Genomic DNA, 21,357 nt, shown 5'->3' on the forward strand with positions numbered 1-21,357 from the left:
GGGGGGGGGCCTGTGCGCTTGCGGGGGGGTGTTTTTTGGCTGGGCGGGGGGGGCGGGGGCCGGGGCCGCCGTGGGGGGCCCCGGGGGGGGGGGGGGGGGGGGGGGGGGGGGGCGGGGGCGGGGGCTCTGCACCCCCGTGTGTGGCCCATGGTGCTGCAGCCAGCTCTCCACGGCTCCCAGCTGCTGGGGGAGCCCCGGGGGGAGCGAGGTGAACTCAGTCGGGCCACACGGTCCTGACGAGGGCAGTCTCCTCGGCCCCCGCAGTGGGGCACGCAGCCCTGTCTAGTGGGTCTGCTTTGCTGCAGGACAGGCCGCTGGGGACCCCAGGCCTATGGCAGGCATGTGGCTGGCGTGTAGTGAGCCCGTGGCCGCCTGGCACGCAACAGTGAGGAACGCTCTGCCCGCGCTGTGGGCCCCTCCCGGCCTCTGCGCACGCTCGAGGAGTATCCCTTTCTGCCCAGCCGGCCCCGGAGGAAGGACCGGCGCAGCTTCCCCACCACTGGCATTATGTGAAGAAGCAGGCCACCCTGCTCTGCCCACCTCGGGCCTATCTGAGCCCGACTGGACCAGGGCTGGGCTCCTGTGAGGCGGCAAGCCCGGCCTCTCCTGCTGTCCAGGCCCCAGAAGCACCTGCAGCCCCCGGGCACCCTGACCTCTGCCTGCATGCACCTGGGAGGCTACATCCGCAAACGCCCCGAGTCGGTCAACCTCTCCTACCTGCTGCCTCCTGGCGGGTCCTGTGTGGCGGGCATCGTCCTCCCGGGGCCCAGGCTGCCTCTGGGCCTGCAGTCTGCCTCCTAGAAGGAGTGATGGGGGAGGGCTCAGAGGGGCTCCCGGGTGCCCTGGCTCGGCGCTGGGCAGTGTGCGGGCTGAGCCATGGTGGGGGTGGCGGGGGGGATCTCCCTGCCCCTACCTCACGGAGGCCGTCGAGGAAGAGGACGGGGCTGTACCCGGGCGGTGGGGGCCCAAGGCGGACGCCCGAGAATCGGGCGCAACCTTGTTTGACGCGCCGGCAGTTCTCAGGGCAGTGGGGCTCGCATCCCCAGGAAGAGGAGGAGGTCTCTCCTGAGAAGTGAAGAACAGAAAGACCCTTTGCAGTAGCACGAAGCCAGGATTGGAGAGAACCCTTCCCGTGGCCTCTCTGAAATGCAGCTTCTGCCACTGAGCCAGCTGGGGCCACAGGCGGCCACGTGGGCCCGGGGTGCTGGAGCCCTGCTGCCCAGAGCGCTGGCCGTGTGGCCATCTCCGGGTGAGTGGCCGGGCAGGGGGCAGGGCCTGGCGTACACAGCAGGCTCCAGGCTGGTATATTTTGGGGCCCACCATGAGGGCCTGGCAGGCAGATTCTCTGGGGCTGGGAGGGTCCTGGGTGCCTGGGACAGGGCCTGGACAGGCCCCAGGTCGGAGGCCCTGCGCTGGGCTGGGATGGGCCTCTCCTGCCCCGTGTGCCGGGAGGAGGACATTTCTACTTCATGGCTGTGTGACGAGCATGGAACACGAAGCCACTGGCAGCCACCAGCCCCCATTAGGGGCAGCAGCCTCCAAGAGACCCCCAAATCCTCTGGCATCTAAGAATGGCAGTGGGCTGGGCTCAGCCCTGCAGCAGGTACCCTCACGGTGGACCCTGTCGCTCCTGGCTTTCTTCATTCCCCTGCTCCTGGCACCCCAAGGTGTGAGGGGGACGGGGCATTTCCCTCCCCAGGCCCCGCCCCACTGGGCTGTCCCCTTCCTTCCGTCCCATGCACAGGAAGTTGGCGGCTGGGACGGGGTTGTCACCGGGGCTGTCCCAAACACACATGCATCAGGACCTGCTATCCTGTAGGGGCTGGGCTCCCGTCTCTCCTGACCGACCTCTGTCCTGAGGTCCCTGCCCTGCGCTCACACACCGTCAGGGAGAAGCCACCAGCAGGAGTGGTCAAACCTCAGGGAGGAGGCTGGATGGGGCCCGGGGGCTGTAAGCATTAAGGCCCCTTCCCTGGAGCCCGACTTCTGCAGATGGGCCCCAGAAGTATTTCCAAATCACAGGTAGGGAATAATTTCTCTCAGAGGTGTCTTCATTTCATCCTTACGGTGCATTATAAAAATTAAAGTCTGTCCTCCAGCAAGGACATTTTTTAACTAATGCCCTTCTCCCCATTAGCTTTTGCTGTCCTCACGCTATGTCCTGGGCAATGACTGGGGGCCGCAGGGCTGATGGCATAGTTTCTATTTCCGAGTGCACGGACGGCTTCCAGTGGGCTCGAGCGGAGCTGGTTGCCTCCGGACGGTAAAGACCCCGGCTCAGTACCCTAGACCCCCGTCCAGGTGACCGCGCAAGAGTGGGTCGCGGATGGGCGCCTGGGTGGCTCAGTTGGTTAAGCGACTGCCTTCGGCTCAGGTCATGATCCTGGAGTCCCGGGATCGAGTCCCGCATCGGGCTCCCTGCTTGGTGGGAAGCCTGCTTCTCCTTCTCCCACTCCCCCCGCTTGTGTTCCCTCTCTCGCTATGTCTTTCTCTGTCAAATAAATAAATAAAATCTTAAAAAAAAAAAAAAAAGAGTGGGTCGCGGACGCAACTCCGACAGCAACATGACGTTTCCCGGGGCGGGGGTGCCGGGGGGGTGGGGGGGACGGGCACACCCAGCCCGGAGCACGTCCCCTCCCTCCGCTTGGAGCCAAGCCGCCGCAGGCCGATCCTCCCAGAAATCTCCGGGCCTCTCCGAGCAGAGGTTCCGTCATTACATCCACTTGGTGAGGAGAAGCCAGGCCCAGAGAGCCAAGGGCGCCGCCCTGCTGACCTCCACGCTCTGCCTGGTGGCATGGATGTCACTGAACTCAGCAGGGCCCTTGGGCGGGGCGGCACAGGGACAGCCAGGGCGGTTCAGTAAAACCGCGTCTTCTAGCCACAGGCTTGACATCCGCCATCACCTGGTCTCCCATCCGCCCCTCCCCACTCACCACCACAGGTCTCCCTCTGCGCCATCCATTGCCAGTGGACCAGAGACCCCTTCTTGTCCAAACCAAGAGAAACCCAACGCCAATGACCTTAAGCCGAAGCAGCCGTGTGTGTGCGTCGGGGAGGCAGTCTTCTAGATTTGGCCTGCTCGGGCCCACAGGGCGCCGAGGTCCCTTCCCTGCATACGCGGGCCCCTTCCGCACATGGGGCTTGAACACCTGGCCGCCGCCCCCACCGTGCCCACTTCTCAGATGTGATGCCCAGGCCTGCTGCCACCTTCCCAGGGATGGGCACCTCTGGTGCTTGGGGCACAACCGAGCCTGGCCAAGCTCAGTCCCCACACACGGGCCCCTCCTCCTGGACACGGCCCCGTGGCCTCCTTCACCTCCACGTCTCAGCTGGACCGTGGCTTCCCGGCTCGTACACCCAAGCGGTCGCTCAGCTTCTATCTGCTCTGCACGTGAGATGTCCCAACAGGCCGGGCCTGGCGTCCCCTGCCACCCTCCCGTGCGTGGACTGTGGCCCAGGGCGCTGTGGGGTGGGTGGTGTCTCGGCCTGGCCATAAGCCTCCGATGGAGTGTGCACCCGCCCCCCATGGAAGGTCTGGGAGAGGCTTGCAGGCCCTGCTCTGCCCCTAAGACAGAACTAGGGGGCTCTCAGGGCTGCGTAGGAGTTTAATCCACTTACAGCTGCATCTGCTCAGAGTGCTGTCAGCTCAAAGCTTCACCAGGAGAGTTCAGAATCTGGGTTTCCCACAGCCTCGGCCCGGTGTCCCGGGCCCTAACACCAGTGCACCTTGCCTGGGCCTGCACTGCTCTTGGGCACCAGTGGCCACAACTGACCGCCCCCGCCGCCTCCGTGGGTGGACATCCAACGCTGCCTCCCCCATCCACACCCCCTTTGGGTGGGCGCCTTACTGCGCTTGGAGGTGAGCACCATGTTGGTCCAGCTCCGGCCTCCTCGGGGTCAGATCCTTGCAGGAATCTCCACGGGCTGCCTCCCAGACGGAGCTCTGGGTCCCCCAGACCCAATTCCTACCCCAAGATCCCCTCCTGCTCCTGATGGGACAGTGTTCTTGGGTGAGGGCCCCGCCTTGGCCTGTAGGGGCCCTTGGAGCTGCTCCCGGCCACTCTGGGGGGCGCTCCCCAGCCTGGCCACCCCACGAGGCAGGGCCCCGACCCGCAGATGCTGACTCCAGCTCTCAGGAGTTATTTCCAAAACCTTTATGTCGATTTTAATTATCCGCAAGATAAAGGTCACTGCTGCCTTGGGGGGCTGGGGTGGGGGACTCGTAACGGGAGGCTGCGCAGTGGGGAGATCGGCGCTTGACCTCTCTGGGAGGAAATGTCGATTAATTATCTTTTTACGGCCAACTCAATTAGACTCCCTAATCACCTGTGTAGGACGCGGAGACAAAGGCAGAGTGGCGGCCGGAGTAAACAAGCCTTGCGGAGGCCGGGCTGCGACCGTCAAACGGCCGCTGTGGGCCCGGGCGGAGGGCCAGCCACAGGCTGGAATGTTTTCTTCATTTAAGTGAATCAAAAAAATAACTGTTACGCGCTGAGGGGCCGAGAGCCGCCTCACGTGGAGGTGACCAGACACACTGCATTAGTCTTTAGAGCAGGCTCAATTAGCCGAGGAGCTGGTCGCTGCCAAAGGCAGAGGACTCGTGGGGCCGGATCTCCACGACCCAGGGGGAGAAGAGGCCACGCGAGTGCTGGGCAGGGCCGGGTGGGCACCCTCGGGACCCTTCTCGGACGGCCCAGGTCGCCGGACAAGGGCTCGCTCTGGGCCGCGGGCTCCCTGCCCACCCGTCCATTTGTCCAGTGTGGGGCTGGCCTGATGGGGCCTCAGATGTTGTCTCCGACATGACCATGGGGCAGGACCTGCACAGTCCCAGAAGCCCCTGCCAGGAGCCCCCAGCCTGACCTCCACCCCACGTGTCCACACAGGCTGCAGCCGGGGTGGAGAGGCCCGGGGAGCCAGCCCAGACACAGATGGTCCCCACGTGGGCGCCTAAGGCCGCATCCGGACTGCAGGCCTGGGGCAGGTTTGGTTCATGGTTTTATCCAGAGGCTTTCAAACTCAACAGTTTCCAAGGAGCCTGTGTGAGAACCAGGCCCTCAGGGAGCTCGTGGGGCCTGGCGGGGAGGGGTGGGCGCGCAGCCGATCAGAACCCCAGCCCTGGGGCCCGCAGCGTGGACCAGGACCCCCGGCCCCTCGGGCTGCGCTCAGCAGGGCCCACGCCGGGGGCCACGGACTGTTCCTGACGAGGAACCTGACACCTGCCTTCCCCGTCCTTTACCGAAGCGTGGAAAATGGACTTGACACAAAGCCATTGTCCCCGTTGGCCCACGTCCTTTCTGGATGCTCAGAAAATAAAGGTCGCGCTGCTGCCCCCGAAACTAGCACTCTGACGCAGCCCTGTCCTCTCCTGTATGTGCGTCCTTCTGAAGGGGGCACTTCTAAAGGGGGTCGTGCGCCCCGCCAAGTGGCTAAAGCGTCCCCTTCCCCCAAACGCTACCCGAGTGCACACTGCTGTTTCCAGACTCCCTCCTGGAGCTCTGCAGGGCTGGACTCGCAAATGGGACACGAAAGAGGGGGTGATTCTGCTGGCAAACCCCAGAATGGGGGCACGAATGTGGGGGGGTTCTTCCTGAGCCTGTCTCTGATGTCCCCCTGCTCCTCACCTCCAGAAGGCTCCCTGGCCAGGCTGTTTGTCCCGAGGGGCCAGAGTGAGGCCGGGCTGCCCCCGAGATGGCCGACAGGGACCCCAGCCCCCGGGGCTGAGGCGGGCAGCCCGCCGCCCACACAGGGTGTCTCCCCCTAGGGCTGCTGCTTCTCATCTTGTGGGGGCAGCTCAGCGAGGTGGGGAGTGGGGGCCCCTAGGAGCGGCCCGGGGACGCGGGGTCGACGGGCAGCTGACCTCACGATGCTTGGGCGCTGGTAAGCGCCGGGCGGCTGCCGTGGACGCTCTGCGGAAGGGGCGCGCTGTGCTCGGACTCCCAAGCCACCGCCGCAGCCCTTCTGCCCCCTGACGCTGCCCGTCCTGGGAGGACCGGCCGGAGCTGCTCTGTGCGCCGCAGTCCCGAGGGCTCTCAGCACAGGCCTGGGCAGAGGCCTCAGGGGCCATGAAGGGGCCCGGAGTGCGGCAGCTTTCCAACGTGAGGGCCACCTGCAGGGGCGGGAGAGGCCGGGACAGTGGTGCGGGACCCTCCGCTGGGCCGGTCCAGAGGTCGGAAGTCTCCAGACGTGGCAGCAGGCCTCCTAAGAGGGATGGAGTTGGCCTCGGCCTGAGGTGGTGCTTCTCCTGGCAAAAGCGAGCTCCCTGCCCTGCGTTCTTCTGGGAAAGATGAAGGGTCTCTGTTGTGTCTCTAGGAGCGATCGGGTGAGGGAGAGAGCGCCATGGGCCAGTGGCCTTTACGAGGAGAAGGAAGCTGGACCTGAGGCCTCCAGAAAGGCCCTGCGGGGCCTGCAGACCGCCAGCCACGTGTGCGGTGAGGGCCAGGCACTGAGGAGCTGGCCGTGACCAGGGGTGCGAGCACACACTGAGACATCACCCCACACGTTCTCTGCACACGGGAAACTTGCACACAGATGCACGCAGTCTGCACACGAGGGTGCACACAAGCAGAAACACTCCCGGTCACCCCACACTTACACGCACTGGCGGGCGCACACTCAGCCATGCAGCCTCTCCCGGCGTGTGAGCTCCCACCCGCACGCGCATGCCTGGCCCACGTCCCCTCCGTCCCGGGGCTGGTCCTCAGCCATGCCCCACACCTGCTCCTCTAGCCTGCCCTGGGCATCCCCCTGCCAGTCCAGGCCCGACTCTGCCCACCACGGGGCCTGGGCCGGGCCTGCCCCACACCCACCACCGCCCAGGACAGTAGCGACCCCAAGCAGACCCCTCCCCAGAACCTTCACCAGGGGATCCTGGACAGGTCAGGGTGCGAGGTGTGCCCTGGCCTCTTGCTCTCCTCAAGTGTCCTGCCCGAAGTAGTTCCTGCATCCCAGGGGCCACAATGGGCACCAGGAGAGCCCCATGCCCCTACCGGTTGGGGCAGGGGCCCACTCAAGCACTGTGCCCACTCCCAGTGGATGGAGAGCACTGGGGCTGACAAGAAGAAGGCCAGAGGCCCTGTGACGCAGGGTGAGGGCAAGCAGGGCTCTGACCGCAGGAGACCAGGCGCCCCTGCTGGCCGGTCCCAGGAGGAAGGGCTGCACACGGGCAGCTGGGCAGGTGGGATGTGTCCCCTCCCATTTGTGCCTCAACAGTCAGAGGCTAAACCCGAGGCAGATCAGGACACGAATGCAGTGTCTGTCCCTGCCTGGCCTGGTGGCTTTCGGCGGTCTGGGGTCTGTCCAGCAGATGGCCTAAATCCCCCAGGGCCATGGGGAAGGGGGCCCACCCTGCCCCAAGCAGGGCTTCCTCACTGTGGTGTGGGCATGGAGATCATCTTGGGGAGCCCCCCGGGCCCCCCCTTGTACAGGCCTCTGAGGCCAGAGCCAGGGTGAGAACGACATCCGAGCTGGCTCTGCGCCTAGTTCTAGAGCGGAGTTTGCTCCTGCCAGAGCAGCCGTCCCCCCGAGGCACATCCACGGGGGTGCAGCACCAGCAAAGCCTGACGGAAGCCCAGGCCTGTGTGCCTCTCTCCTTTCTCTGCAGGGTCCCCCAGAGACCTGCTGCCTGGGGTCCTGTGGGTGCTCCTGGGGTTCCCGCTCTGTGGCAGGTGCTCCCGGCCCCAGGCCAGGAGCTGCAGGAAGGAGGCGACCCAGGGAGCCGAAGGGTGCGTGGTTTCAGGCAGACACGCCCCCTCACTTTTGCGTTCATCCCACTGGCCCTCCCTGCATTGGCCTCGGAGGCATGGGGGTGTCTGTTCTTGTCGGGGACATTCTCTCTGTGTGGTAGGGTTCCTCCACGAGAAATTTACAGCACAAATTTCCCTTTAAAAATACGGACCTTTCATGCCAGCTACTCTGCCATAATTAACCATAGACAACTCATATTAAAACATGTTACCACCCCAAGAGGCAATGAAATTTCCAGAAGTTCTCTGCTACCCATTCCGTCACTTCTATTGTCACGATTGGATTAGCGGCAAAGGGCACCTTGATTTTTAAAATCATCTTACAATTACGGATGATTCTTTGTAGATCCCATCCGATGAATACTCAAAACCATTTGTTCAACAAATGGAAAAGAGGGACCACTCAGATCAGCTGGAAACATTTCCTGGGAGGGTTTTGTGCATTTAAAAAAGAGAGAGAGAGAGAAGCAATCTGAGGTTCTCTCCCTGCTACAGCTTTATTAGGTTCCCAAATCCAATTTACGGGGGATTGTCTGGGCCCCTGGGCTCCGCTGCCTGACAATGTCCCTGCAGCAATTATCAGCACCTGCATTAGGGCTCAATGGGCCTAAATTGCCAGGGGGCGAGCAGACACCCCACTGACGGCAATTAACATAAAAGGGCGCTACCGTTTAAAGCTGTGGGTGGGAATTACAAAAGGTTAAGCGTCTAAATATAAAAATCTTTTTGAATATAACATCAATGTGCTTTGTTACTAAAATGTGGGTGCTGTAATTTCACCAAAATAGGGTTTAGAAAACCTGGCGATCATCCACGCCCATGAAATCGCCTGTTCTCAACGAAAAGCACATCGTCTGTTCAAAAGTTAAAACAATTCAGCGACTGAACTATTTCATATCAACAAAATAATCGAATACTGACTTTCACAATTACACGGGGCCTCTGGAAAGAGAAAGCGTTTTCTCTCTTCGTTTTACTTATTTGCGTAATTGGAAACCAAGATTTTAGAGAGTTTACTTTTTTAATTGTGGGTTGGATGGGTGAGGAAAAGGGCCGAGAAGCTGGTCCCCGTGGGGCGAGGGCGAGGGCGAGGGCCGCGAGCTGGAAGGCGCCGGCGTCTAGCTCCACGTTCTCAGTGACTGGAGGGGCCAGGCGAACGCGGCTGGGGAAATCTGGGGGTACGGCGGGGCAGCAGGCTGGGGACTGTGCTCCACGTGCCTTCCGGTGTTGGCACACGAGCTTAAGAACTTGGAGAAGCATGGATACTTGCTTTTAAGTGTTAGATGCCGCTTTGCTTTGGTTTCCCGCTGCGATGCCTCCCTGTAGGGCAGCTCCAGCCCCTTCCCTCTCTCCTCACCCTGGCACCCAACCTCCTGGTCGCTGAGAAAGGAAACCCTGAAGTACTCAAAGATCTGACCGTGAGGTGGGCAAGGACATCCTGTTGAACTGGCGCATCCTTCCTGTTTGGTTCTCGGAGCGTGGCAGGCAGGGCCGGGGGGGGACAGACGGCAGGGGTGGGGTGGGGTGAGGTGGGCTCTGGGCCTGCACCCAGCACTACCCCCAGGAGCCAAGGCTGCAGGGGAGGCCTGCCAGGTGTTCTGTGATGCCAAGCCCGGCGTGAAGGCTGCTTGGGGAGCAGACCTGGTGGCCAGGCCCCCACCCGGCCCTGCCTTTGCCCACCCCTTCGGTTAGGGAAGGGGACCCCCTGTCCAGGACCAGGGTGGTTGCCCGCACTGTTTCTTGACCGTGAGCTAACCCTGAGACAGAGAAGCAGGGCAGGGGCCATGGGGCCGGGGCTCCCTGTGGCCCTCAGCAGCTCCTGATGCTGTGGGACCCCATCTCCCACACTTCCCATCGGTCTGACAGACTAAGCTTCTTCACCTCCAGCCCCAGTTGTACCAAACTCATTGATCTGTGCCTTACAGCCCTGTCGTGGGACAGGGGCATGAGATAGGGGGACATGGCGCTTTCGCGCAGGAGACATTGCCTACAAAGAGATGTAGAGGGAGGGCACCTGCCTTGTCCCTCCCTGGAGATGGCAGGAGGCCCAGGGCCTTGCTCTCGGCTGTGAGCTGAAGGCGGGTTCGCTCCTGTGGCTTCCAGACCCTCAGGCAAGCATGGCTGATTGACACGAAATATCCATCCTCCGTTCTCTGGTAACAGAACCTGATCTTGGCTGGCAAATTGTATTTCTTGTCTCCTTGTGGCCTGCTATGGTCACGTAACCAGGTTCTGGCCAACGAGGGGTGAACGACGGGGTGTCCTGGAAGGGACACTTCTTAGAAGGGACCAGCCGTGCTCCCTCTGCTTCCAGTTCCCACTGTCGGGAATAGGGGCCTGATGACTGGCCCCTGTGCAACCCCCTGGGGCCACGAGGTGGTGCAGGAAGGACCACAGAGGAGAAGAGGCAATGAGAACAGGGATCCCTGGTGATCACGGGGCCATCGCCCCTGCCTCTGAACGTCCACGTGAGCGTGAACATCGGTGGGGTCGAAGCCACCGCTCTGCTGTCAGAAGCAGGCTCCTAGGTGCGCTAGGGAGCAGGGACCTGGGGTGGGGGTGCTCCTGGTGAGCAAGAGCGCAGCCGCGGGATGAGGCTTCAGCAGGAGCCGGGCTCCTGTCTGCTTGTGTGGTGGCGCGTGCTCGGTCGTGGGAAGGCGTCCAATGGCGCCTGTGACCCAGGGCTGAGCGGGAAACCCTGGGCTTGGAGTCTGTGTGCTGGGAGAACATTTCAGTGGAACCCCTGCTCGGGGACACAGGAAGGGCTTCCAGAGGGACAGTCACCTGGGACATGTTCGGCCCCAATCTATTTTAGGCATGTATCGACTGATCTCTCGGCCTGAAACCCTCCGGGCTGCGGTCTCTGCCCTGCACTTCAGAGGCCTGTCCGTGTGTCCTGGCTGCAGGCTGGGGGCCACCAGTGGGTGCTCCCCAAGACTTTCAAATGCACGCGGCAAGTGCCCACGGCGGCCTCAGCAGGTGCCACCCTCCCCACCCCGAGGCCGGCGCACATGGCTGTCACCCAGGTAGGCAGACGCAGTAACTCTTGGCTGGAACTCCTGGCTCGCTGCAGGCTTGAACGGGGCTCAGGGGTCCTTGGCGAAGGTCTGGCAGAAGGAGGAGAGGCGGGATCTGGGAGCCATGCGAGAAAGCGCTGCGCCAGGCCAGCAATAAGAGTGAGAACGACACGGTTTACGGTTTGGCTTTGAGAACACAGACGTTCACTCGTCCGAGGGAAAGATTTCTGACTTATGTTCCCCGTGCGCGTGGGGGCTGCCATGGAATGTCACACATTTTGCCGTCTTTCAGGACAATGGGTTAAGAGAACTTAGGAGTTAAAGATATCTATCCCCATGTAGTCACAGAATAAGCACTTCATTAAAAAAAAAGAGGGAGCGAGAGAAAGCCTTGCCTGCTTCCCACCCAAGCAGCTCCAGGTCTCCCTGGGGCCGTTTCTGGGTTTTTCTCGCCGGCACGAGGGTCTCGCGCACTGCTGGGCTGCCCCACGGCTGGAGCCTCCTAGACGCCACACAGCAAGCTCCCTTGGTTAAGCTATCATCATGCGGGGTTTCTCTTGCTTATGGCTGACCCTATCCTACCCGCGGCAGAGCTGACATTTACAACGGCTTCACCCCTCTTGGCAGAAGGCACCAGAGGACAGCGCCGGCCCGCGTGTCCATGACCCAGAGCAGACCCAGGCTCCCGCCAACACGTCCAGAGGCTCGGGCACCGGCTGGGCGAGGGGTGCTCTGGGGCAGCTGTGGGGACAGGACACTCAGTGTGAATGTCCTCCAGAGCGTTCGGGGGTGGACCGATCCCCATGAGAGGAGCAGAAGCACAGGGGACCCTTCCTGACCCCCGGGCAGGTGTGCAGGTCGCTGGAGTGCCACCCTGCGAGGGGACAGGACGGGCTCACCATGGGGTTGGCAATCTTGGGGGCAGAGGTCGCTTGTCATTTTACAGAAGAGGAGGCCTACACAGAGAGGCTCAGCCATAAGAGGGCAGAGAAGCAGCAACCCCACGTCTGGCGTCAGCCCCCAGACGCACCTGGCCAAGGACCGGGGGCCTCGGGTTCGGCTGCAGAGCTTCCAACAGGCAGCTGGGATGCCTGCGGAGCTCAAACCTGAGTGCGGAGCGTTCTCGCAAAACCAAGGGCATGTTCCCCCTGGTCTCCCCAAAGATAATTTTCTGCGGCACCACACCCCCATCCTAGCAAAGCTAGAAACATCTCTGAATGTGTTGGCAGCCTGAGAGCAGCCCCGCGAACATGGGGTGAGGCCCGCTCCCCGAGCAGTGAGCCCCCCAGACCTGCACAGTGGGCCGGGCCCAGGCCGCCTGCACCAAACATCAAGGAGCAGACATGGCCCCGCTTTCCGGGCCTGGTTTCCACGGAGACCTCATTACAGGCTCTGAAATCCCTCCCGGTGGAAGGCGTGGCGCCCAGAGAGTGTTTTTACGCGGAAATATGAGAACTCTTCTGCCCTGCAGTGTAAAATTGCTTCTATAAACTGGGCTGGAAGCAGACGAGGGGTCGTGGCCAGGCCCCCCAGGGCTCCACCCCACGAGCCTCAGGGCCCCTGCCTGCCCCTCCGGCATGGGGCTCCCCGCAGCGAGGGCCCAGGCCCGGGTCTGGCCATGGGCCTTGTCGCAGCACTCCGGGTCCGCCTGTCCTGCTCTGTGACTCTGAAGCACCCGTCTGCGGTGTCCAAGGCTGGGATCCTAACTGCGGGGACGGGCCCCCCTTCAAAGGGCCGAGGAGAGCGTGAAGGCCCCCACAGCTAACATGCACGTGAATTTGCCCGATGGGGACCCCTGAGCCCTGTTTACTGAGCTTGCCGTGGTCCCCGAGGATCTGGTGCAGCTTCCTGGGGCGATGGTGGGCACAGGGGACCAGGCGGGACCCCATGGCCACGCTCGGCTGGGCCGCCTCGGGTAATGCAAATGCTTCCCCCAGTAAGAGGAAGGCTGTATGACTGACGCATCAGGCTGGGAGGAGTCACGGCCCCGGACACAGTGAACTGCAGAGAAGAAACTTTGATTTACCTCCTGAGCACTTGCTTTCCGGGAGTCATTCCGGAATAATCCATGGAAAAGCCAGGCCAGGCACGCCACGGCAGCAGGTTTTCAGGCACCAGGAGCCAAGTGCATGTGGAGATGCTGTGTGCTCTGGGCAGACGTGGAGGCAGCCGGAAAGCCAGGTGAACCCGCATGACCATTAGGGCTGCAAATGGCGGCTGACCTCGGCGGGTGGGGGCCACGAGGCCCGGCTCCTACGCTCGGGGGTCCTGTCCAGGCTGACCACAGGCCTCCTGGTAACCGTGGCCTTGGTGGGTTTGCCTCTGGGCCCAGCCCTCGGTCTGACAGATGCAGAAACAACCCTGAGACCATCAGCCCAGGCTGCATTCTCCCACCAGGCTCCTGGAGCGCGAACAAACCACCTGACTTTACACTGACGGCGATGACCAGACATGCCCGTGGAGAGTGCGGGACGGCCACTGCGGGGGGGCCCCCGGGACCGCTTGTTCCCCACCGCACCGTGGGCACTGGGGTTGCACCTGAGGGGCCTGGATGCCCAGGACAGGTAGCTCCCAGCCTGCCCCTCAGCCCACAGCCACGGAGACTGGCCCTGCAGAGCAGAGGCCTGCGCAGGCCCGGCAACATCTTCCTGGGATGTCCTGTCTCCTCCAGGGTCACTGTGCCTGGCTTCTCTAGGCTTTATTTTCCTCCTGCCCAGGTTCCGGGGCACCCGCTGTTGCCCCACACGCCCCTAAGCACTCATGCCACCTACCGCCAACCAGTTGGCTAACTCCACTCACCGGGAAGGCCACTGGGCATGTCCCTCTGGCCCCGAGAGGTGTCTGATGGCAGCGCTGGCTCCAGGTCCCCCATGAGGAGCGGCGGATCTCCGGCACTTTCCAGGGCAGCTCTGGGCTCCAGGCCCCCGGACTTGGGACTCCACAGAGGATAGGCAATGCAGTCAAACCCACTACAAAGGGAATGGGTGGGACTGGGCTTTGCTGGACGCCAAGCGGAGGGTGACACCGGGCTGTGGGGACACGGTGGCCTAGGGGCCCTTCTGGGGAGGAGGAGGAGCTGAGGCAACCCCTCTGAGACTAAGAGAGCAGGAAGGAGGGAGGGAAGGAGGAGGAGAGAGTCTTGCTCCGGGACCATGTGAACCCTGCTGCGGCCCCAGTCCTCCCACCCCCGGCTCCCTGCCCGGCCCCCACTGCCTGAAGGTGCCCTTGCTTCTTCTCCACTAGACCAAGCATATCGTGTCTGACGCTCACTGCTGGGTGCCCAGTGCCCTCGGGTTCCTGGCTGGTGTGCGAGTGATGTGGAGATGGGTTTGGGTAGAGCAGTTCTGGGCCATCCCTCCTTGTCCCCCAGGCCACATGGGTGATGTCCAGGGTCGCCCATACTCACAATGGGGTCTGGATGGGTGGCTCTCGGTTGTCCTTGTCCACTTTGAAGAAGCTGACCTCTGAGTAGGCCGGGAGCTGCACATACCTGACGCCGGCTGAGATCTTCAAAACCCGGCCATCCTCGCCTTGGAAAGGAGAGAGAAGCAGGCTGTGCCAAGGAATGGCCACCAGAACCCAGGTCTCTCCCTCCCTGGTCCTGGCCTTGGCACCTGTGAGGAGCTCGCAGGAGCAATGCTGGCCCAGGCCACACCTACATTCAACTTGAGCTCCCTGACCCCCTTCCTGGCCTCCCTGCCCCGACTCTTCCACCCCTCGCTGGGGAGCCTGGGCCTCAGGGTTAGGGTTAGGGCCTAACCTAGCTGTGCCCCTGGGAGGGCCTCTCCTTGTTGGCTGTCCTCAGGGCTTCACCTGCTCAGGGGCATGTGGGTGCCCTGGCCAGGAGCAGACACACTGGAGTTTTGTCTCCACCATGATCCTGACTCCAGGGAGACATTGCTGCTTGTTACCCATCTCCCACCTCTGTCCCCCTTGTCTATACTCCCGAGGCACTCAGCACAGGGCCTGGTCATGTGGACTCTGGGTCCAGTGCAGAAGGACAGCCAACAACCACTGAGCAGTATCAGTGAAGGCCCGCTGTCCAGCCCCTGTGGAAGAGGAGACGTGGCAGGGCAGACACTGCAAACACTCTGACTTGGAAGGAAAGGAGTAGAGAGCCACGGTTTGATCGGCTTCCGCTTCTGGTCACCACAGAGTACCTGGAACCAATTCATGCTCCTACTTGAAGCAACCAAAAAAGCAGACAAAGTATAATAATAATACAATGGTTTTCAAGATCCTGGACCTCAGGCAAGGACAGAGGTCCCTGAGAGATGGGGGACAAATGGTGTGGACTCCGTAACTGCCCAGGACACTAGCTTGACAGAAGGTGGACTGGGTGCAGGGAGAGGGTCTGAGCAAGCCCAGGAGCCTCCTCAGTGAGGAAACAGGGCCAGGAGGCCAGGAGGACAGGCACACAGTAGGAGTCCCGGAGTCCTGAAGGCAGAGGAACAGAGAGGTGCAGGGCCCCTGGGGACACAGCAGAGCACAGATCAGTGCACGAGTGCGAAGAAATGCCTGGAGGCCAGGCTAAGCACCACATGAGAGGGTGGGAGGGTCCTGGGCTTGCATGGGACTGGGAGTAGTCCTCACTCCCGTTGGCCACACTGGATGCCACGGCACACCGGACAAAGCTCTCAGAAGGTCTTGCTTCAACAATGGAGATAATGGGTCTCAGACGGAGCTCACCTAACACATCATAAAGGCAAAACCTGAAAGGATCAAACTGTCTCTGTGTCAACTGCGCCCCAGAACAAAGTCCAACAAGAGTTACGGGAACACAGAAATACCCAGCCCCCAAATGGTAAAATTCTCAATGTCTGGCACTAATCAAAGATTACCAGGCAAAGAATGCAGAAAAGTATGGTCCATAATGAGGAGCAACCAACTGAAACCAACCCAGAACTGACCCAGATGTGAGAATTAGCAGGAAAGCACACTTTTTCAAAGTTTTTATAACTGTATTCCATGTGTTCAAAACATAAGTAGAGACACAGAAGATATGAAAACAAAGTTGAACTTCTAGAAACAAAAACGATGAGATAAAAAATATACTGTATGTGATCAATGACAGATTAGATATTGCAGAAAAAAAGATTCATGAACTTGAAAACATACCTATAGAAAGTACCCAAAATGAAACACCAAGAGGAAAAAGGAAAAAAAAAAGAAGAAGAAAAATGAAGGTAAAGAGAAAGGAGGGAGGAAGGGGAAAAAGAATCCATGAACAGTGGGGCAACGTCAAGCACCCTAATCCATGGATAATGGGGCCCCTAAAAGAGGGAAGGAAGAAGTTGTGATGGAAAAACTATTTGAAGAAATAAAGGCTGAAAATCCTCCCATTTTTAAAAGATTTATTTATTTATTAGAGGGGGCGAGAGAGAGAGGGAGAGAGCAGGAGCACATGAACTGGGGTGGGGGGAGGGGCAGAGGGAGAGGGAAAGAATCCCAAGCAGACTCCTTGCTGAACGCAGAGCCCAACACAGGCTCAATCTCATGACCCTGAGATCATGACCTGAGCTGAAATCAAGAGTCAACGCTTAACCAACTAAGCTACCCAGGCACCACCTTCCTATTTTAAAAGATTTATTTATTTAGAAAAATTCCCAAACTTGATGAAAACTATAAACCCACAGATCCAAGAAGATCAACAGATCCCAAGCACAAGAAACATGAAGAAAACCACACCATGTCACATCAAAAATAAAACTACTCAAACCAGTGATAAATAGAAAATCTTAAAAGCAGCCACAGAAAAAGCATGTTTGTACAGAGCAAACATGGATAAGGATGACAACAGACTTCTCATCGGAAGTAGTGCAGACAAGAAGACAATGGAGCAGCACTGCTGTACAGCTGGGAGTGAACCAGAATTCTATACTTGGTAGAAATATCTATGAAAAATGAAAGCAAAATGAAGATGTTTCCAGATACATGAATACTGAAAGAATTAATCTCCAGCAAGCATGTAGGACAAAAAATGTTAAAGGTTAAGTCCTTCAGGCAGAAGGAAAATGGTATCAGGTGGAAATCTGTATCTACAGGAAGGAATGGGGAGAACTAGAAATGGGAACTATGGGGGTAAGAGATGGGATTTCCTTTTATACTTGTTAAGTATTCTTTGAAAGATAAATGACTAAACAAAAATAATAATGTATTATGAAGTGTATTCAATATTCAAATGTCAAACGTATAAAAACAATAATATAAAGGTTGGAATTGTAGAAAAAGAAGTATGTACTATTGTAAAGTTCTTATATTATATGTGAAGTAGTGTGGTATCACTCAAAAGCAGACTGCGATAAGTTAAAGATGTGTGCTGTAAACCTTAAAGCAACCCCTAAAACAAGAAAACAAAGGGCAATAATGAATAAGCCACCAGAGGAGACAGGGTGGAATCATAAATAATACTCAATCCACAAAAGGTAGGAATAGAGTTTAAAGAGGAAAACACAGCGGTGGCAAATAGAAAACAAACAGTGAAATGGTAAGTTTGAAACTGTTATATCAATAATTATATTAAATGTGAACGTTGTAGGGTGCTTGGGTGGCTCAGTCGGTTAAGCATCTGCCTTCGACTCAGGTCTTTCGATCTCAGGATCCTGGGATGGAGCCCTCGTCTGGCTCCCTGCTCAGTGGGGAGTCTGCTTCTTCCTTCCCCACTTCCCCCTCCCCCACTTGTGTGCTTGCTCTCTCTCTCAAATAAATAAATAAATAAATAAAATTAAAAAAACCCCAAATAAATGTGAATGGTGTAAAAACTTCAATTAAAAGATAGATGTGGTTAGATTGGATGAAAAAGCAAGACCCGACTATATGTTGCCTACAAAAAGCACACTCTAAATATAGACTTAAGTAGATGAAAAGTAAAAGTGTGGATAAAGATACACAATGCTGATATTAGTTAGGAGAAAGCTGGAGTAACTATATTAATATTATAGGAAGTAGTTGCCAGAGCAATGACTATGCCAGGGATGAAAAAGAAAATACTGCAATGATAAGGGGTCAACTAATTAAATGACATAAAAATCTGAGATTTCAATATGCCACTATCAGTAACTGATAGAACAAGCAGATAAAAAATCACCAAGCATATGCTAAACTTGAAGGATGGTATCAATAAAATACACCTGATTGATATTTATAGACTTTTCTATCCAACAAAAGCAGAAATCATAATTCTTCTCAAAGTGCACACACAACATTTACCAAAATGGAACAAATTCTATGAAAAAAGTCTCAATACATTTAAAGGGACAGTAGATATACAAAGAGTGACTCCAACCACATGGAATTAAGTTAGAAGTTAATTACAGAAAGATCTCTGGAAAATCTCCAAGTATTTGGAAATGAAACAACACACTTCTAAATAACTCATGGGTCATCAAAGGAAATCAAAAGGGAAATCAGAAAGCATTTTGAATTGAATGAAGATGAATGCACAACCTAGCAAAATTTCCAGGATGCAGCTAAAGCAGTACTAAGGGGGAAATTTATAGCAATAAACTCTTATATTAGTAAAGAAAGGTTTGAAATAAATGACCTTGGTTTCCATCTTAAAAACTAAAAGAAAAAAAAGAGAGAGCAAATTAAACCCAAAGTAAGCAGAAGCAAGGAAATAACATCATAATAGGAATTAAAGAAATAGAAAATAGACAACAATAGAGAAATCAATGGAACCAAAAGTTGATTGTTTATCAGTGAAGCTGATAACTTGTAGCCAGACTAGTCAGGCAAAACAGAAAGAAGACATCAATAATCCATAGTAGGGGGGCCCCTGGGTGGCTCAGTCATTAAGCGTCTGCCTTTGGCTCAGGTCATGACCCCAGGGTCCTGGGATTGAGCCCCGCATTGGGCTCTCTGCTCCGCGGGAAGCCTGCTTCTCCCTCTCCCACTCCCCCTGCTTGTGTTCCCTCTCTCACTGTGTCTCTCTCTGTCAAATAAATAAATAAAACCTTTACAAAAAAAAAAATCCATAGGAGGAACAAAAGAGGTGGTATCAGTGCATTGAAAGGAGAATGAGGGAATATTATGAACAAACTTATGACAATAAATCTGACAATTAGATGAAATGAACAAATATTCCTTCAAAGACATAAAACACCAAAGTTTACTCAAGAAGTAGACAACCCAAATAACCTTATATCTATTAAAGAAATTGAATTAGTAGGTAGAAGTCTTCCCACAAAGAAACTGCAGGCCTCAATCGCCTTCATATTGAAATCTACCAAATATTTAAGAAAAAATAATACTAATTCAACACAGACTCTTCCAGAAAATTGAAGCATGAGGTCAGCATTACCCTGATAGCAAAACTAGACTAAGACATTATAAAAAAAAATTCGGAGTACCTGGCTGGCTTAGTCGGTGGAGCATGTGATTCTTAATCTTGGGGTTATAAGTTTGAGCCTCACATTGGGTACAGAGATAACTTAAAAATGAAAAAAAGAAAAAAAATTCAAGACCAATATCCTTCATAAAAGGACATGCAAAAACTTTAAACAAAATTTTAACAAACAGAATGCCCAGATAATTCAATGGGGGAAATAACAGCCTTTCAAAAAATGACACTGGGACAACTGGACATTCACATGCATAAGAATGTAGTTGGACCCCTACCTCACACCACACATGAAGATTAACTCCAAATGGATCATAGTTCTCAGTGTAAGAGCTAAACATATAAAATTCTTAGAAGAAAATATAGGAGTAGATTTTCATGACTCTGAGTTAGGCAGTCTTCTTAGATATGGAACCAACAGCACAAGCAACAAAAGAAAAAAGTAGGCAAATTGCACTTCATCAAAATTCAAACCTTTTGAGTTTAAAGGACACTACCAAGAAACTGCAAGAAAATCCACAAAATGGGAAAAAAACATTTGCAAATCAGATATTTGATAAGGGGACTTATATCCAGAATACATAAAGAGCTCTTAATAACTCACATCAAAAGGCAAGCTACCCATTTTTTAAATTTATTTATTTATTTATTTAAAGGTTTTTATTTATTTATTTATTTATTTATTTATTTATTTATTTGACACAGAGAGAGAGAGAGAGAGAGACCACAAGTAGGGGGAGGGGCAGAGGGAGAGGGAGAAGCAGTCTTCCTGCCAAGCAAGGAGCCCAACTCAGGGCTTGATCCCAGGACCCTGGATCATGACCTGAGCCAAAGGCAGATGCTTAACTGACTGAGCCACCCAGGTGCCCCAAGTTACCCATTTTTTTTTTAAATGGTCAAGATCTGAATAGATATTTCTCCAAAGAAGACATACAAATTGCCAATAAATACATGAAAAGATGCTCAACATCATTACTTGTAAAGGGAAATGCAAATCAGAAGCACAACAAGATACCATCACACCCAGTGGGATGACTAGAACCAAAAAGACTGATGGTAATAAATGCTGGCGAGGATCTCGAGCAATCAGAGACCTTGGTCATTGCCAGTGGGAATGTAAAATATTGCAGACAAATGAAAGAAGACACATCCAGACTGGAAAGTAAGAAGCAAAATTAGATGATTTTCTATATAGAAAAATTCTAAGAAATCCTCAGGAAAACTAGCAGAGCTAGCAAATGAGTTCAGCAAGGTCAAAGGATATAAGATCAATATTTTAAAATCAATTGTAGTCTAGTAATCTCTGAAATAAAGGTAAGGAAACAATTCCATCCATAATAGTATAAAAAGAATAAATATTACACATTTATTAGTGAACAAATTATAATTAAGTTATAAACTAAATAACTACTGATAAATTATCATTTATTAGTAAGTTTAACAAAAGAAGTGCAAGACTTGCACACTAAACATTACAAAACATTGGTGAGAGAAAGTAAAGATATCAATAAATGGGGAGGTGTCCCATGTTCATGGATGGGAAGATGCAGCGCTGTTAATGGCAGCTCTTCCCGGCCAGAGTCAAAGCAATCCCTAACAAAATCCCAGCAGGCTTTTTTTTTTTTTTGGCAGAAACTGACAAGCTGATCCTAAAAAAATTGTATAAAATATAAAGTTCCCAGAATAGCCAAACCAATTTTGAAAAAGAAAGCAAAATTGAAGGAGTCTCTAATTTCCAAACTTAGGGTGAGGCTCCAATAATCAAGGTGTGGTGTTAGTGCAGGGACAGACACGTGGGTCGACGGAACAAAATCCAGAGTCTGGACACAAACCCTCACTCTTACAGTGAAGCGGTTCTCGATTGAGGTGCTGAGGCAATTCAGTGGGGAGAGGACAGTCTTTTTGGCACGTGGTGCTGGGATGGCTGGACATCCACGTGAGAAAAGATGAATTTAGAACTGCATCTTATCCAGAAAAATTAACTGAAAATGGACTGCAGAAATGCAAGAGCAAAACTTCCAGCAGAAAACAGAATATCTTTGTGTACTTGGGTCGGGCTAATCATTCCTACATACATTACCAAAATTACGATCCATAAAAGAAAAAACTGACAAATCTTTATCAAAATTAAAAACCTTTGCACCTCAGAAGACAGCATTAAGAAACTGACAAGATGAGGGGCGCCTAGGTGGCTCAGTCGGTAAGACGTCCGACTTTTGACTTTGGCTGAGGTCATGATCTCAGAGTTGTAGGATGG

The 21,357-nt window shown here is 55.3% G+C and overlaps 1 protein-coding gene across 1 annotated transcript in view; it reads right to left on the reverse strand.

Annotated features, from left to right (window-relative positions):
* Positions 1-21,357, reverse strand: part of MORN1 (MORN repeat containing 1) — a 52,072-nt gene that overhangs the window by 12,905 nt on the left and 17,810 nt on the right. Inside the window, exons 9-12 of the mRNA XM_021684357.1 lie at positions 14,166-14,289; positions 13,559-13,728; positions 914-1,065; positions 718-797 (exon numbers count right to left, since the gene is read on the reverse strand). Of these exons, the coding sequence (XP_021540032.1) occupies positions 718-797; positions 914-1,065; positions 13,559-13,728; positions 14,166-14,289 (526 nt within the window). The remainder of the gene's footprint in view (positions 1-717; positions 798-913; positions 1,066-13,558; positions 13,729-14,165; positions 14,290-21,357) is intronic.

The sequence above is a fragment of the Neomonachus schauinslandi genome, chromosome 4 (assembly GCF_002201575.2).
Source record: "Neomonachus schauinslandi chromosome 4, ASM220157v2, whole genome shotgun sequence".
NCBI classification, from domain to species: Eukaryota; Metazoa; Chordata; class Mammalia; order Carnivora; family Phocidae; genus Neomonachus; species Neomonachus schauinslandi.